The 15,731-nt window shown below is 67.3% G+C and overlaps 1 protein-coding gene across 1 annotated transcript; it reads left to right on the top strand.

Moving 5' to 3' along the window:
• Positions 1 to 262: 262 nt before the first annotated feature.
• On the top strand, positions 263 to 15,693 carry FER1L5 (fer-1 like family member 5). Its single transcript, XM_068662085.1, has 43 exons — positions 263 to 347; positions 564 to 619; positions 1,255 to 1,383; positions 1,460 to 1,522; positions 1,593 to 1,643; positions 1,718 to 1,748; positions 1,834 to 1,949; positions 2,055 to 2,175; positions 2,250 to 2,347; positions 2,583 to 2,626; positions 2,697 to 2,770; positions 2,846 to 2,940; positions 3,024 to 3,137; positions 3,234 to 3,414; positions 3,489 to 3,627; positions 4,619 to 4,808; positions 4,890 to 5,045; positions 5,682 to 5,795; positions 5,882 to 6,045; positions 6,118 to 6,232; positions 6,319 to 6,421; positions 6,498 to 6,661; positions 7,096 to 7,335; positions 7,822 to 7,924; positions 8,004 to 8,081; positions 8,165 to 8,346; positions 8,664 to 8,762; positions 9,487 to 9,916; positions 10,330 to 10,355; positions 10,577 to 10,690; positions 11,227 to 11,358; positions 11,448 to 11,603; positions 11,677 to 11,768; positions 12,408 to 12,578; positions 13,201 to 13,349; positions 13,425 to 13,564; positions 14,051 to 14,139; positions 14,217 to 14,312; positions 14,397 to 14,538; positions 14,618 to 14,717; positions 14,808 to 15,001; positions 15,095 to 15,204; positions 15,291 to 15,693. The coding sequence occupies exons 1-43, from the start codon at positions 263 to 265 to the stop codon at positions 15,691 to 15,693; spliced, it is 5,649 nt and encodes a 1,882-aa protein (XP_068518186.1).
• Positions 15,694 to 15,731: the final 38 nt, after the last annotated feature.

Below are 15,731 nucleotides of genomic sequence, written 5' to 3'. Positions count from 1 at the left end.
CGCAGAAAGGGACACAGCACAGTGACACGGCCACGCATGGACAGGGCACAGGGTGACACGGGTACATGGTGACAGAGGTACCTGGTGACAGGGGACACCCACCGGCAGCAGCAGTGTCCCTGCCTGTCCCCACCGCGGTGCATCTTGTGCCGTTATGGAACACAGCCCGGTGGCAGCGCCATGGTGACAGCCACTCGGTGGCACGGGGACAGCACAGGGACACAGCATGGGGACGACACGGGGACAGCACGGGGACACGGCCATGCTGCGGCTGCTGGTGGCCAGCGCCCACATCCCCGCAGCCACGGGCGCCGGGCCCGGCGTGCACGTGTCCGCCCGCTTCAGAGGTACCGGGGGACAGGGGGACACCGCGGTGGCCGTCCCCATGAGATGGGTTGGCCATCCTCGTGGGACGGGATGGCATCTGTCATTGTCACAGGGTGGGATGGCATCGAGCAGCCTCATGTGATGGGACGGTGCCAGCCACGCATGGGGACAGGGGCAGTGTCACCCCAACGTCCCCAACCCAGGGTGCTGCCACCATCCCTCCTGTCCCCCCGCAGGTGTCCCCAGGAGCACCCGGGTGGTGCCAGCAGAGCGCAACCCCACCTGGAATGAGGTGACGTGGCACGGGGACAGCCAGCAGTGGCACAGGGACACTCGTGCCACCCTGCTGACTGCTGTCACCTGCCCCGCAGACACTGGTGTGGCCACTGGGCGTGCGTCCCCTGCGTCCCTCAGCCAGCCTGGTCCTGCGCCTCCGGCACTGGGGCCAGCCGGCACCCCAGGGGTGAGTGGCACCCATGGGTGGGCACCACAGGGTGCTGTCCCCAGGGTGGCCGTGCTCACCATCCCTGTCCCCTGCAGGGACCTGGGTGCCACCACGGTGCCACTGGGCCGGCTGGCAGAGGAGCCCGGGCTGCCGCTCGCCCTCAGCCACCTCCCACTGCTGGACCCTCGGGGACGTCCCACGGGGGCCACTGTCACTGTCCGCTGCTCCTACGTCCCCCCCGGCCAGGTGGCAGCAGGGGACACCGTGCCACACCAGCAGGGATGGGTGGCACCCCGCCTGTCCCCCCCATGCCTCTCCCCGGCGGTGGGGACAGCCATCGGGGTGCCACCGGGGCCACCGCGCCACCACGCTAAGCCCGCGGCGGGGAGGAAGGAGGATTTCCAGGTAGGGCACCCAAGGGTGCGGTGGCACCCGGGGCGCTGTCCCAAACAGTGGCCACTGTGTCCCCACGTGTCCCGTAGGTGCGGGTGAGGGTGATCGAGGGCCACCAGCTGCAGGGCGATGACATCAAGCCGGTGGTGACGGTCCTCATCGGCGAGCACCGCTTCAGGACCAGGATCCGCGCGGGGAACAACCCCTACTACAACGAGGTGGCCCCAGGGGACGGGGACCCGCCGGTGTCCCCCTCCCGCCCGCCACCACGCTCACAGTTTTGCCCAATTCTAGGTGTTTTCCCAGCATTTCCACCAAACGCCCATCCAGCTGGCAGCAGTGCCCATCCACATCCAGGTCAGGGCCAGTGGCACCTGTGGGGACAGTGACAATGGGGTGGCTGCTGACATTGTCCCCAACCCCACAGGTGCTCAACTCCCGGGCCGTTCGTGCCGAGGCCACCATCGGAGCCTTCAAGGTGAGGGTGGCAGCAGGGAAACGGGGTGAAAAACCCCATTTTAGCCATTTTCCTCCCTTTTTGCTTCCCCGCAGCTGGATGTCGGCACCATCTACAATGCGCCCGGTAGGTGAGCCCCCCCCGTGGGGCGGTGGGTGCCCATAGGGTGTCACCACACCCCGGGGGGGTGACACGGGTGTCCCCGCGGCAGGTCGCAGGCTGAGCTGGAAGTGGCTGAGCCTGCAGCACCCCCGGCGCCCCGAGGCCGGATCCTGCGGCTACCTCCGCGTCAGCCTGGCCGTCCTCCGCGCCGGCGAGACCGCGGCGGTGAGCACCCCACCCAGCACCCTGAGACCCCCCCTGGGGCGCACCCGTGATTTTTTTTTTTAATTATTATTTTTGATTTCGGGTTATTTTTGCCCCCCACTCCAGGAGCCGGAGGAACCGGCGGGGAGCAAGGAGGTGGAGGCCAACCTCCTGCAGCCTTCGCCGCTCACCCCGTGCGTGGCCACGCTCCAGCTCCACGTCTACCGCGCCGAGGACCTGCCCCAGGGTGCGTCACAGGGACGGGGGACATTGGGGACACTGGGTGTCCCCGTACCCATTTGTCCTCCCTCCCTGGTGCAGAGGAACCGACCCGGTCGCACCTCCCGTCGGTGTTACCGGCCGGCGGCAAGCGGGGCTTCGTGGCGGCGGCGGTGCGAGCCAGCTTCGCTGGCAGGACGGTGGGTGGCGGGGAGCACCCATGGGTGCTGGCAGTGGGCAGGGGATGACGGCTGTGTCCCCCCCACAGCTCTGCACCCGGGTGATGCCCCCCGATGCCAACCCTGCATGGAACGAGGTGCTCTTCTTCCCGCTGCGGGTGAGGTGCCCCCTGCGCCCCCCCCGGGTGGGGACCCCCATTAAAACCCCTACTAATTAACGCCCTCCTCTCCCCCAAAATATTTTGCCACCTGGCAGCTGCCTCCCGTCTGTGATGCCATCGAGCTGGCCATCGTCAGCGGGTAAGTGGGGTGCTCCCCAATTTGGGGGGGCCCCCGGCATCACCCCCCACCCATCACTGCCCACCTGCAGGTCCCACGCCAAGGTCCTGGGCACCGCCACCCTGCACCTCTCCCAGATCTCCTCCGCTGGCGCCGAGCTTCAAGGTGAGCAGGGTCCAACCTTGGGGGGGTCCCAAGCACCCCGTCCCCTTCACTGAACCCCCCTTTTTTTGCTCCCAGGGGGGGTCTCTGGCTTCTTACCCTGCTTTGGACCCAGCTTCCTCCCCTTCTACGGCCCCCGGCTGGATCCTGCCAGGACACCCAGCACCCCCAGCGTGAGTGCAGCAGGGGGGAGACAGCCCCCATACTGGGGAGGGGACACCAGCCCCCAGATGTCCCCCCCCCCTTTATTTTGCAGGACACCAGGGTTGCGTACCGGGGCCGGGTGCTGCTGGAGCTCAGCACCCACACCAGGAGCCCGGACGGGCGCCAGCAGGACACCATCGCCTCCGAGGACGTTGCCCGCGTGCAGGTGGGGACACGGCGCCATGCCACCACCGGGGCTTTTTCTTTTTAATGACAATAATGGCCAGAATTATCTGAGGCATTTTGCCTTTTCTATCCCCAGCGCCTCCTGCCCCGGCGCCGCCGCTTCGGGCTGTGCGGGGTGTTTTACTCGGCCACCATGCTGGCACCTGCGCCCGAGCTGCTGCGCTTTGAGCTCAGCATCGGCAACTACGGGGACACCGGTGACCCCACGTGCCGCCCCGCCGCCTCCACCACCCCCCACGGACACCCTCTCTTTGACGGTGAGTTCAGGGGACACCCCTGTCGTCCCCCCCCCCGGGTCACCACAGGGGTGCTGATCCCGCTGCGGACACAGGCAATCGCTACCACTACCTGCCCTGGTACGACGCCAAGCCGGTGGTGGCCGTCACCTCCATTTGGGAGGACGCCGGCCACCGTTGGGACGCCGTGAACCTGCTGCAGAACATGGCCCAGAGGCTGGTGAGCACCCATGGGTGGGGGCGGCGGGGGGCAAGCACCCAGAGCAGGCAGTTTTTGGGCAGCGGTGAGCTCCACAGGAGGGAAACGTGGCCGCGCTGCGGGACGCAGGGACAGCCACCTGCGGGGACGCCGGGAGGAGGCTGCTCCGGGAGCTGGCGCGGGACTGCAGGTGAGCACCCATGGGTGGCCCACGGGTCCCCCAGGGTGCAGCACCCCTGAGATATCCCCACCTGCAGACCCCCAGCAGCCCCCAGGGTGCTGGTGGTGGGACGTGGAGGGGAACCCAGCACCCGCTGAGCTGCACTGGGGCAATTTGGGGGGGGGAAATGGGGCTTGAAGGGAAAAAGTGGGTCAGTCGGGGATAAAAATGGGGTGCTTTGGGGACAAAATGGGTATTTCGGAGGGAAATGGGGCATTGGGAAGAATATAGGGAATTTCTGGGGTGGAAATGGGACATATGGGGGAAAATGGGGCATATCTATGGGTAAATGGAGCATTTTGGGGTGAAGATGGGGCATTTGAAGGGAAACGGGACAATTCTGGGGCAGGGGAAATGGGGCATATCCAGGAAAAAAAGGGGAATTTCTGAGGTAGAAATGAGCCATGTGGGGGGAAATGGGGCATATCTGTGGGTAAAAAGGGTATTTCTGGGAGAATATGGGGCACTTCTGGGGTGGAAATAGGACATTTTAGGTTGAAATAGGACATTTTTAAGGGAAAATGGGACACTTGGGGGACGAAATGGGGCATACCTGGATGGAAATGGGGCATATCTGTGGGAAAATCAGGCACTTTTGGGGTGTAAATGGAACATTTTAGGAGGAAACGACATCTCTGGGGTGGAAAAGTGACATCTCTGGGGTGGAAAAGTGACAATTCTGTTGTGAACCGGCACACTTCTGGGCTAGAAATGTGGCATTTTGGTGCAAAACGAGGCAGTTCCGTGGGCAAGCACCCCCGGCATGCCCCCCCGCTGTCCCCATCCCGGTGTCCCCAATCCCGCAGAGTGGCGCTGCCGGTGCTGGAGGCACAGATCCCCAAGACGCCGCTGGACGTGGAGCTTCGTGCCGCCCGCCTGCACCTCCTGCGCCTCATGGCCGCCGCGGCGACCACCAGCCCCCCCCATGGCGGCTGGGCCGCGCTGCTACCACAGGCCGAGGCCTGGCTAGGCCGCGTGGCCGCGCTGGCGGCCGAGGTGAGGGGAAGGCCCCGAATTCCAGGCCCCTCTCCGGTGCCTGGCCCTGGGGCTTTGCCCTCAGCCCCGTCCTGTCCTCAGCCGCAGGCCGGTGTCCCCGACGTGCTGCTGTGGCTGCTGAGCGGGCCGCGGCGGGTGGCCTGTGCCCGCGTCCCCGCACACTGCCTGGTGTTCTCGCCCCGTGGCCGTGCCGCCTGCGGGAGGCTCTGCGGCCGGACCCAGACCCTCTTCTTGGGGGTAGGGGGCAGCGTGGGTGTCCCACATCCCCCCCCCGTGTTCCCTCTGTGTCCCCTCCATGTGTCTCCTCTGTGTCCCACCAGTGTCACCTTCATGTCACTTCCACATCCCCTCCACGTCCCCTCAGTGTCCCATCAATGTCACCTCCCTGTCGCTTTCACACCCCATCCATGTGTCGCTCTGTGTCCCGTCAATGTCACTTCCCGGTCACTTTCACATCCATCTGTGTCACTCCCTGTCTCATCAATGTCACCTCCATGTCACTTTCACTTCCCCTGCAGTCCCATCTATGTCCCCTCCATGTCCTCTCCATGCTGCCTTTGCGTCCCCTCTGTGTCCCCTCCACATCCCCTCCGTGCCCCTCCTGTCCCCTCTGCGTCTCCTCCATGTCCCCTCCCTGTTCCCTCTGTGCCCCATCAATGTCCCCCATGTCCCCCATGTCCATCCACAACTCCCATGTCCCCACCACGTCTTCCATGTCCCGGACATCCCCCATATCCCCCCATGTCCCCCATGTGCCCCCATGTCTCCCACATCCCCCATATCCTCCATAACCCCCCTGTCTTCCATGTCCCCAATATCCCCCCTACATCTCCCCTAAGTCCCATGTCCCCCACGTCCCCCCATGTCCCCCAGGCCTCGGGCCACATCCACGCCCAGCTCCGTGTCCGGCTGTGGCTGGGGCGCGTGGCCGAGAGCCGGGACCTGCCGCGGTGCCTGGAGGGCACCCTGCACATCTATGCCGAGACGGTGAGCACCGGGAGGGACGCGGTGACACAGTGACACCGGGACATCCCCGACCTCCCCCTGAGCCCCCCACCCTGGTCTCGCTGCAGTACGAAAACCAGACAAAGCTCCTGGGCAAGTGGAGCGGGAGGGGGCTGCCGGGGCGCCCCGGCTTCTCCGACATCACCGGCAAAGCGGGGCTGCCCCGCCACCGCATCCGGCCCCCCAAGGGCTGGCGCTGGGACGGACCCTGGGCAGTGGAGCCACAGCGGCGGTGAGCACCCTGGGGACCCTGCGCTGAGCTGGAGGGGACAGGGAGGTGATAGCAGCTTGTCCCTGTCCCCAGGCTGCTGCTGGACGCCGAGGCCAACCTGGGCGAGGTGCTGGAGGAGGTGTACGAGAACGAGAGTCGGCAGCCCGGCGGGGACTGGGGACCTGCCGCCGTAGCCAACACCGATGCCGTGAGTGAGGGGTGACACAGGGACACTGGAGATGCCACCAGTGGGGTGGCACCATCGTGCCACGGCTCAGCTCCCACCCGATGCAGGCCGGTGCGGCGGTGCCCCCCAAGGAGGAGGTGGCTTGTCCCCAAGGCTGGCACGTCACCGACAGCTGGCGGGTGGACATGGCGGGGGCCGTGGATGAGGCTGGTGAGCGGACGTCCCCAGCGGGTACCGTGGGGAGGGTGGTGGTGGCAGAGGTGACAAGGACACCCGGCTGGCACAGGCTGGGAGTACGGGGCGAGCACGGCACCCGGCAGCCCCCCGCTGGCGTGGCACCCCGCTGAGAAGACGTACCACACGCACCGGCGCCGGCGCTGGCTGCGCACCCGCCGCAGGGAGCCCGGCACCCAGGGACAGGAGCAGGACGTGGCCACCTTCCTCCAGCTGGTTGGGGCAGCGGGGACGGGGTGACAGGGATGGGGGTGGCAGGGATGGGGTGACAAGGATGGGGTCACAGGGATGGGGTCACAGGGATGGGGGTCACAGGGTGGAGATAGTAGGGGTGGGGTAGCAGGGATGGGGTCACAGGATGGGGGTGGCAGGGGTGGGGTAGCAGGGATGGGGTGGCAGGGATGGGGGTGGCAGGGGTGGGGTAGCAGGGACAAGGTGGCAAGGAAGGGGGTGATGAGATGGCGGAGACAAGGATGGGGTGGCCGGGACAGGGTGGCAGGTAAGAGGGGGCCAGGAATAGGGTTGCAAGGTTGGGGGTGCTGAGGTTGGGGTGGCGGGGATGGGGGTGGCAGGGATGGGGGTGACAGGATGGGGATGACAACAAGGGGGTGGCAGGGACGAGGTGGCGGGGACGAGCCTTTGGCCACCAGTGCCTTGAGCATCCCCACCCGCTCCCCGTGCCACCGTCCCCTGCGTGCCTCGTGTCCCCGCAGCACAGCCCCGAAGCGCCGGCAGCGGACGAGGCGTGGGAGTACGCGACCCTGTGGGGCTGCCGCTTCCACCTGCGGCCCCGCGCCGGGGACCTGTGCCGGCGGCGCTGCTGGCACCGGCGCATGGTGCCATCGCAGCCCCCGTCCGTGGCCCCCCTCTTCCTCCTCGAGGGCTCCCCGGTACCGCAGGCACGGGAAGGGGGAGCTGGGGAGGGGGCAATGGGGACGGGGTGCTGGGGAGGGGGCTGTGAGGGTGGGGGGATGGAGGGAGAGAAAAAAGGGGAAAGGGATGGGGTGATGGATGGATGGAGATACGGAGGGACAGAGGGATGGACACGGGGATGGGGGGACAGGGATAAAGGGAGGGATGCAGGGGAGGGACAGAGGGATGCAGGGACGGAAAAATGGAGGGACGGGGGTGTAGGGACAGAGGGACAGGGGTGTAGGGACAAACAGATGGAGGGAGGGGGGGGACAGAGGGATGGACAACGGGAGGACGGGATGGAGGGAGAGAGGAATTTATGTATGGGGTGTGCAGGGAGAAGGGAACGTGGAGATACCGGGATATGGAGAGAGCAGCACCCAGGGACATTGGGATGCAGGGACAGGGGGACATGGGGGCAGCAGGGGCAGGCTGACCCCCTGCCCCACATCCCAACCCCGCAGGGCACGGAGGTGGCGGTGCCGGAGGGCGAGCAGCCAGCATCAGGGGCCGGGGGCCGGGGGCGCCTGCAGCAGCCCATGCCCCTCATCCTCTGCACCTTCCAGCGTGAGCCCCAGGGTGCCAGGAGGGGAGGGTCCTGGGGGGGGGTTACAGGACCCCCTGCCACCCCCTGCCTCTCCCACAGGGCCCAGCTACTTCCAGCTGCGCTGCTACCTCTTCCAGGCGCTGGAGCTGGCGCCCCACGGCACCAAGACCACGGCAGGTGGGACCCACCCCCCCTCCCCAGCACCCCGGACCCCCCCAGCAGGCACCCCGGGGTGCTGATGGTGGGTGCTGCCCCCACAGACCCCATCGCCCACGTGTCCTTCGTGCACGTCAGCCAGAGCACCCGGGTGCTCGCCCGCACCCTGGACCCGCGCTGGGACCAGGCGCTGCTCTTCCACCGGGTGCTGCTTTATGGGGACCCCCGGGGGGTCCGCGACGAGCCCCCGGCCGTGGTGGTGGAGGTGTTTGACAAAGAAGGAGAGGTACAATGGGGGGGGGAGGCACCCATGGGTGCGGGGCACCAATGGGTGGGGGGCACCCATGCCCTGGCTTTGTCTTGCAGGGTGCTGGCAGCTTGCTGGGGCGGTGTGTGTGCACCCCGCATGTGTGGCTGGATCTGGGGGGCCGGCAGCCCCCCCGGCTGCGACGTTACCCGCTGGAGGGGCCGGGGGGGCCGGCGGGGGAGCTGCTGGCTGCCTTCGAGCTGCTGCACGAGGCTGAGGTGAGGGGTGAGTGGGGGGGAGGCGAGGGGACACCCGGAACATGTCCCCATCGTTCTTGTGTCCCCCAACCCCATCAGGAGGGGGCCCTGGCGCAGCTCAGCACCCCCCCGTGGAGGGACGGCACCTTCAGCGTCCCCCTGGGCATCCGGCCCCTGCTGCGGCTGGTGGCACTCGAGGTGACCCCGGGGACGGGGACGGGGACGGGGATGGGGATGGGGATGGGGATGGGGATGGGGATGGGGATGGGGATGGGGATGGGGATGGGGATGGGGATGGGGATGGGGATGGGGACAGGGAGGGAGGTGGGGTGGGGAGGAGGTCTGAGGGGGAACGGGGTGGCTGGGGACAAGGATGTGGGTGAGGACAGGGCAGGGATGGGGACAGGATGGGGACAGGGATGGGGATGGGATGGGGACAGGGATGGGGATGGGATGGGGACTGGGATGGGGATGGGATGGGGATGGGATGGGGACTGGGATGGGGACTGGGATGGGGACTGGGATGGGGATGGGATGGGGATGGGATGGGGACTGGGATGGGGATGGGATGGGGATGGGATGGGGGTGGGATGGGAATGGGATGGGGACTGGGATGGGGATGGGATGGGGGTGGGATGGGGGTGGGATGGGGATGGGATGGGGACTGGGATGGGGACTGGGATGGGCACAGGACTGGGACAAGATCGGGACGGGGTGGGGAACCAGGAATGGGACATGGAAATGGAAACGGGATGGGGACAAGGTCAGGGATGGAGACTGAGAAGGGACGGGGCAGCGATGAAGAAGGGGATGGGATCGGGGACAAGGACAGGGATAAAGAAAAGGATGGAGACGGGACAGTGACAAGGGCAGGGGGCGAACGGATGCCGGGGGGTGACAGGAGCCACGCGGGCCCCCGCAGGTGCTGGCGTGGGGGCTGCGGGGGCTGCGCGGCCGCTCCCCCCTGCCCGTGCGCGCCCCCAGCCTGGAGGTGCAGTGCGGGGGCCAGGTCCTGCGCACGCCCCCCATCGCCGACCTCGCCGCCAACCCCAACTTCCCCATCAACGCCTTCCTGCTGCCGCTGGTGAGGGCGTGGGGCCGGGGGGGGGGCAGCATACCTGGGGGTGTTGCCGGTGGCACCCGGGGTGATGGCGAGGTTTGTCCCCAGCACCTGCCGGCGGAGGAGGAGTACGTGCCCCCCCTGCGGCTGCGGGTGCTGGACACGCAGGGGTTCGGGTACCGGCCCGAGCTGGGGCAGGCGTGCGTGCGGGGCTTGGGGCGCTTCTGCTGCCAGCCCCACGGCGGGGGGCAGCCACACGGGCCCGGTGCCCCCCTGGCGAGCCTTGGTCCTGGTACAGCCCTGCCCTGCCCCTGCCCATCCCTGGCAGCCCCCTGCCCATCCCTGCCCTCTCCCTGGAAGCCCCTTCCCCATTCCTGGTACCTCCCTTTCCCATCCCATACCTTCCTTTTCCACCCCTTCCCCATCCCTTCCCCTTCCCTTCCCCTTCCCTTCCTATCCCTTCCTTATCCCTGGAACCTCCCTTCTCATCCTTTGTGCCTCTCTTCCCATCCCTTCCCCAACCTTTCCTCATCCCTTCCCAGTCCTTCTCATCCCTTCTTATTCCTTCCCCATCCCTTCTTTCTTATCCCTTTCCTATCCCTCCCCCATCCCTCCCCATCCCTCCCCATCCCTTCTTATTCCTTCCCCATCCCTCCCCATCCCTTCCCCTCTCTGGGATGATTTCTTTCCCCTCTCCCCACGCAGCCACTGCCTGGGACAGGATCGCTCAGGTGAGTCCCCTCCTGTCCCCCCCTCACCCAGCCCCGGCAGCGCTGGCCCCACAGCGGGGTCCCCGGCCCCCCACTCCCATTCCCCAGGCGTCCCCTCTGCTCCCCGCAGATCCTGCCCAAGGTCACCGCTGAGAAGGGGGCTGCGGACAAGGTGGGCACGGGAACGGGGCCTCCAAGGGCACCGGGGCCACCCCTCCCCGCCTCACCCTGCTCCCCACCAGGCTGCGGAGAGGGAGGAAGAGGACGAGGACGAGGGAGACTGGTGGAGCAAATTCTATGCGGCCATGGGGGACACTGCAAAGAGCCACCGGGGGACACACAGGGACAGCCTCAAGGTGAGCCGGGGCAGGGGGCAAGGACAGGGATGGAGACAGGAATAGGATGGGGAGGAGGGTGGGGAAGAGGACTGGGACAGAGATGGGGTGGCAATGGGAACAGTGATGGGGATGGGGACAGGGACGGTTGGGGACACTCAGATGGGGACAGGGATGAAGACACAGGGGGATGAAGTCAGGGATGGAGACTGGGAGGGGAACAGGATGGGGACAAGGACGGGGACAGGAAAAGTGATGAAGGGGATGGGATGGAGACAGGGATGGGGATGGGGACAGGAATGAGTACAAGACGAGGACAGGGACAGGAATAAAGGTGGGGAGGGGACAGGATGGAGACAAAGACGGGACGGTGATGAAGAAGGCAGTGGGATGGGGACAGGGACAAGGCTGGGAATGGGGACAGGAACAAAGAAGGGGACAGGGACTGGGTGGGGAGAAGCACCAAGACAGGGACGGGGCTGAGCTGGGGATAGGGACAAGGATGAGGACAGCGATGGGGACAGGGCCAGCCCCAGCAGCCACCTCCATGCCCCCAGGTCTACAGCTGCGAGCTGGAGGCGGTGCCCGAATTCGAGGGGCTGCAGGATTTCTGCCAGACCTTTCCCCTCTACCAGCCGGGGGGGCCGCTGGGGGCCGGGGAGGACCCCGTGCCCGTGGGCGAGTTCAAGGTGAGAGCCCCCGGCGTCCCATGGGGACCCAAACATGGGGCCAGGGCACCTCGGGGTGCACAGCTGGGCTGTCCCCTCCCCACCTCCAGGGGCTTTTCCGTCTCTACCCCCTGCCCGAGGACCCCGGGGTGCCCCCCCCGCCGCGCCACTTCCAGGAGCTGCCCCCCAGCCAGCCCCAGCAGTGCCTGGTGCGCGTCTACATCGTCCGCGCCTTCGACCTGTCCCCTCGTGACCGGAACGGGCTGGTAAGGCCACCCCCGTGTCCCCCGCACCCCATGTCCCCCTGGGTCACCCTGATGTCCCCCCCGATGCTGCCAGTGTGACCCCTACGTCCGCGTCTCGCTGGGGGCGAAGACGCTGGGCCAGCGGGACCAGTACGTGCCCAACACCGTGGAGCCAGTTTTCGGCAGGTAGGGCCAGCGCGGGTGGCTTGGTGGCACTGCCACTGCTGGGTGGCACCAGGCTGGCACCGAGGTGAGGTGTCCCACGAGGGTCCGTGCTGGTGGGTCCCCATTCCTTGTGCCACCTGGTCCCTGTGCCACTGGGTCCCCAAGCTGTCAGGTCCTCATGCCACCATGTCCCCAGCCCCTCTGCCAGCAGGTCTCTGTGTCTCTGGGTCCCCGTTCCTCATGCTGGAGGGCTCCTGTGCCACCACATCCCTACCCCTCGTGCCAGCAGGTCCCTGTGCCACCAGATGCCCCATTCCCAGTGCTCATGGGTCACCGTGCCACCAAGTCCCTTGGCCAGCAGGTCCCCAGGCGTTTAGGTCCCCATTCTCCTGCCCTACTTCCCATGCCAGTGCACCCTTGTGCCACCAGATCCCCATTTCCCATGCCAGCAGCTCCCCATGCCAGGAGGTCCCCATTCCCCGTGCTGGTGGGTCCCCATACCACCAGGCCATCGTGTCACCAAGTCCCCATGCTAGCAGATCCATGCCTGTAGGTCCCAATACCCTTGGGTGTCCCCATACCCTTGGATGTCCCAATGCCCCTGGGTGTCCCAATGCCTGTGGGTGCCAGTCCCTGGGGCTGACGGCGCCGTGCTGCCAGGATGTTCGAGGTGACGGGCACCATCCCGCTGGACAAGGACCTGCGGGTCTCACTGCTGGATTACGACCTGCTGCCACCCGACCAGGAGATCGGCAGCACCACCATCGACCTGGAGAACCGGCTGCTGTCCCGCTTCCGCGCCCACTGCGGGCTGCCCCGCCTGTACCGCACGTGGGTGCCCCAGGATGGGCACGGCACGGGGGCACCGGGACCTGGGGTGGGGACGGGGTGATAGGGACGTGGGGTTGGGCGTGGGGAGACGGGGAGGGAGTGGGCACAGGGGGATGGGGACAAGGAGATGGGGAGGGCACAACAGGGTGGGCACATGGGGATGGGGATGAAGGGGTACATGGGGATGGTCCCAGGGCTGGGGACAGGAGTTGGGGACAGTGGGCATGGCATGGGTACAAGGAGATGGGAGGTGGTGGGCACCAGGGTGGGCACACAGGGATGGGGACAGGGTAGGTACAAAGGGATGGGTGCAGAGGGACAAGGATGGGGCTGGCACAGGGATGGGCATGGGGGAATTGGGGACGGAGATGGGGTGGGGGGGGCCCACAGACACATGGAAGGGGGTGGGGTGGGCGCAGGGGGACAGAATGGGCACAGGGAGCTGCCAGTGGCACGAGGGGAGAGGGGACAGGGGCATCGGGTGGGCACAGGGAGATGGGACTGGCACAACGATGGGCATAAAGGGATCAGGGGGCTCGGGGCTATGGGGTGGGCACAACAGGGGGCACTGGGAGCTGGGGAGGGGACACCACAGCCCCCAGCCCCTTCACCCTGCCTGCAGCGCTGGCCCCGGGCGCTGGAGGGACCAGCTCAGCCCCAGCCGGGCTCTGGAGCACTTCGCCCGCACCCAGGGGCTGCCGGCACCCGAATTCAGCGCCGACGGCACCGCCGTCACCTTCGGGTGCTCCACCTTCCTGCTCAGCCATTTCGGTGGGTGTCGGGGTCCGGGGGTTCCGGGGAGGGGTCACGGGGCCCCTGCGGTGGTGCGAGGGCTCGGCCTTGCAGAGAGCGGCCCCCCCGCGCACCGGCACCCCGGGGCGCCCCGGGAGCGCCTGGCCCTGCACGTGCTCCGCGCCTGTCACCTCGTCCCCGAGCACCTCGAGACGCGGACGCTCTACAACAGCACCCAGCCCGGGCTGGAGCAGGTGGGGACACCAGGACGGCGGGGACAGAGGGGTGGCGGCGGGGATGGTGGGCACCCTGGGGTGACAAGGACCCTGAGGTGACAGGGGCTCCTGGGCAGGGAGGGGTGCTGAAGCAGGAGAGGCGATGGGGACCCTGGGGTGATGGGGACACGGGTGGGGAGGGACCCAAGGGTGATGGGGACTTTAGGACATAAAGGGATGCTGGGGAGCACAACAGGGACCCTGGGGTGACAGGGACAGACAGGGACACTGGCACGGGGGTAAGACGGGGACCCTGGGCCATAAAGAGGCACCTGGGACACAACTGGGACACAGGCGACTTGGTTGGGTGCTGGGGGGGATAAGGGGAACCCTGGGGTGACAGGGACCCCAGGCCAAGGGGGGATGCTGGGGGCAGGTGGCAGGGACACTGGGGACACCTTGGGACAGGGGGGGGACAGGGGACAAGGGGTGCTGGTACCAGTGTCCCCCTGCCCCTCGGTGCAGGGCAAGGTGCAGATGTGGGTGGACGTCTTCCCCGCCAGCCTCGGCCCCCCCGGCCCCCCTGTCGACATCACCCCCCGCAAGCCCCAGAGGTGAGCACCCCGCCGGGGGACAGGGATGTCCTGGGGGGGGGGGGAGGTGGCATGTCCCCGTCCCCGTCCCCCTCCAGGTACGAGCTGCGCTGCGTGGTGTGGAACACGCGGGACGTGGACCTGAGGGACACCAACGTGGCCGGGCAGAGGATGAGCGACATCTACGTCACCGGGTGAGCCACAGCCACCAGCGGGGGCCAGTGTCAGGGATGGGGACAAGGGTGGCAGCCGCGTCCTGTCCCCCCGGGGCACGGCAGGTGGCTGGACGGGCTGGAGGAGCAGAGGCAGAGGACGGACGTGCACTACCGCTCGCTGCAAGGGGACGGCAGCTTCAACTGGCGCTTCGTCTTCCCCTTCGAGTACCTGGCGGCCGAGCGGCTCTGCGTCCTGCCCCGAAAGGTGCTGGGGTCCCCTTGGGGTCCCCTTGGGGCTGGGGGGGGCACCGGGCATGACCCCCCCTTTCCTTCCCTCTTTTTAGGAGCATTTTTGGAGCCTGGACGAGACGGTGCAGAAGCTGCCCCCCAAGCTCATCCTCCAAGTGTGGGACAACGACATGTTCACGGCCGATGACTTTTTGGGTGAGACCCCAGCTCCCTGCCCAGCTGGGCAGAGGGGGGCACCCACGGGTGACGGGGGCACCCACATTTTGTTTTTTCCCCCCCGTGCAGGTGTCCTGGAGCTGGAGCTCAGCCGGCTGCCGCAGCCAGCCCGGCGCCCTGAGGACTGTGCCCTGACACCGCGGGCGAGCCGCTGGCCCTGGCAGGGGGCGCGGGGCCCCCCCCACCTCTCCCTTTTTCGGCAGAAGCAGGTGAAGGGCTGGTGGCCCTGCACGGTGCAGGAGGGCGGCAAGCGGCGCCTGTCGGTAGGGCAGGATGGGGGGGGGAAAGGGTGGGCGGCGATGAGAGGGGGGCACAAATCCTGGCCCCCCACCTCCCAGATCCACCCCCCCCTTCAGGGTAAGCTGGAGCTGAGCCTGGAGCTGCTGAAGGCCAAGGAGGCAGAGGAGCGGCCGGCAGGGAAAGGGCGAGAGGAGCCCAACATGTACCCGGCCCTGCAGCCACCCCTGTAAGGCCTTGGGTTGAGCCCCCACCCCCCAAAAAAAAGGGTGCAGGGGGGTGGCAGCGGGTGCCCCCAGCTGGGTGTCGTTGCAGGCGGCCGGAGGGGTCGTTCCTGTGGCTGCAGGCTCCGCTGCGCAGCCTGCGCTACGGCCTCTGGCGGCGGCACCGCTGCCGCATCGTGCTGGGGCTGGCCCTGCTGCTGCTCCTCGCCCTCATCCTCACCTTCATCTACGCCGCACCGGTGAGCGCAGCCCCCCCCCCCCGATCCATCCCCCTGCCAGCCCCCCGAGCCCCCCCTGAGCTTTCCTCTCTGCCCCCCGCAGGGTTACTTGGCCATGAAGCTGGTGAACCCTCTCCAAGGCTGGCATCCTTTCAGCGCTGCAAGCAAGCCCTGATTTGGGGACACCCCCAGGGCACAAGGACGCTGGGTGTGGGGAGCACCAAGGGGCTGCCACCCCCCCAAAGTCACCTCTTCAATAAAACAGGACTCAAGTGACAGGCAAAGCATCGTCCCCCGACTCTGTTGGCTTCACC

This window comes from Anas acuta, chromosome 27, assembly GCF_963932015.1.
Source record: "Anas acuta chromosome 27, bAnaAcu1.1, whole genome shotgun sequence".
Lineage (NCBI taxonomy): Eukaryota > Metazoa > Chordata > Aves > Anseriformes > Anatidae > Anas > Anas acuta.
Note: the sequence above shows the minus strand (reverse complement) of the source record. Positions and strands in the feature narration are given on the sequence as shown.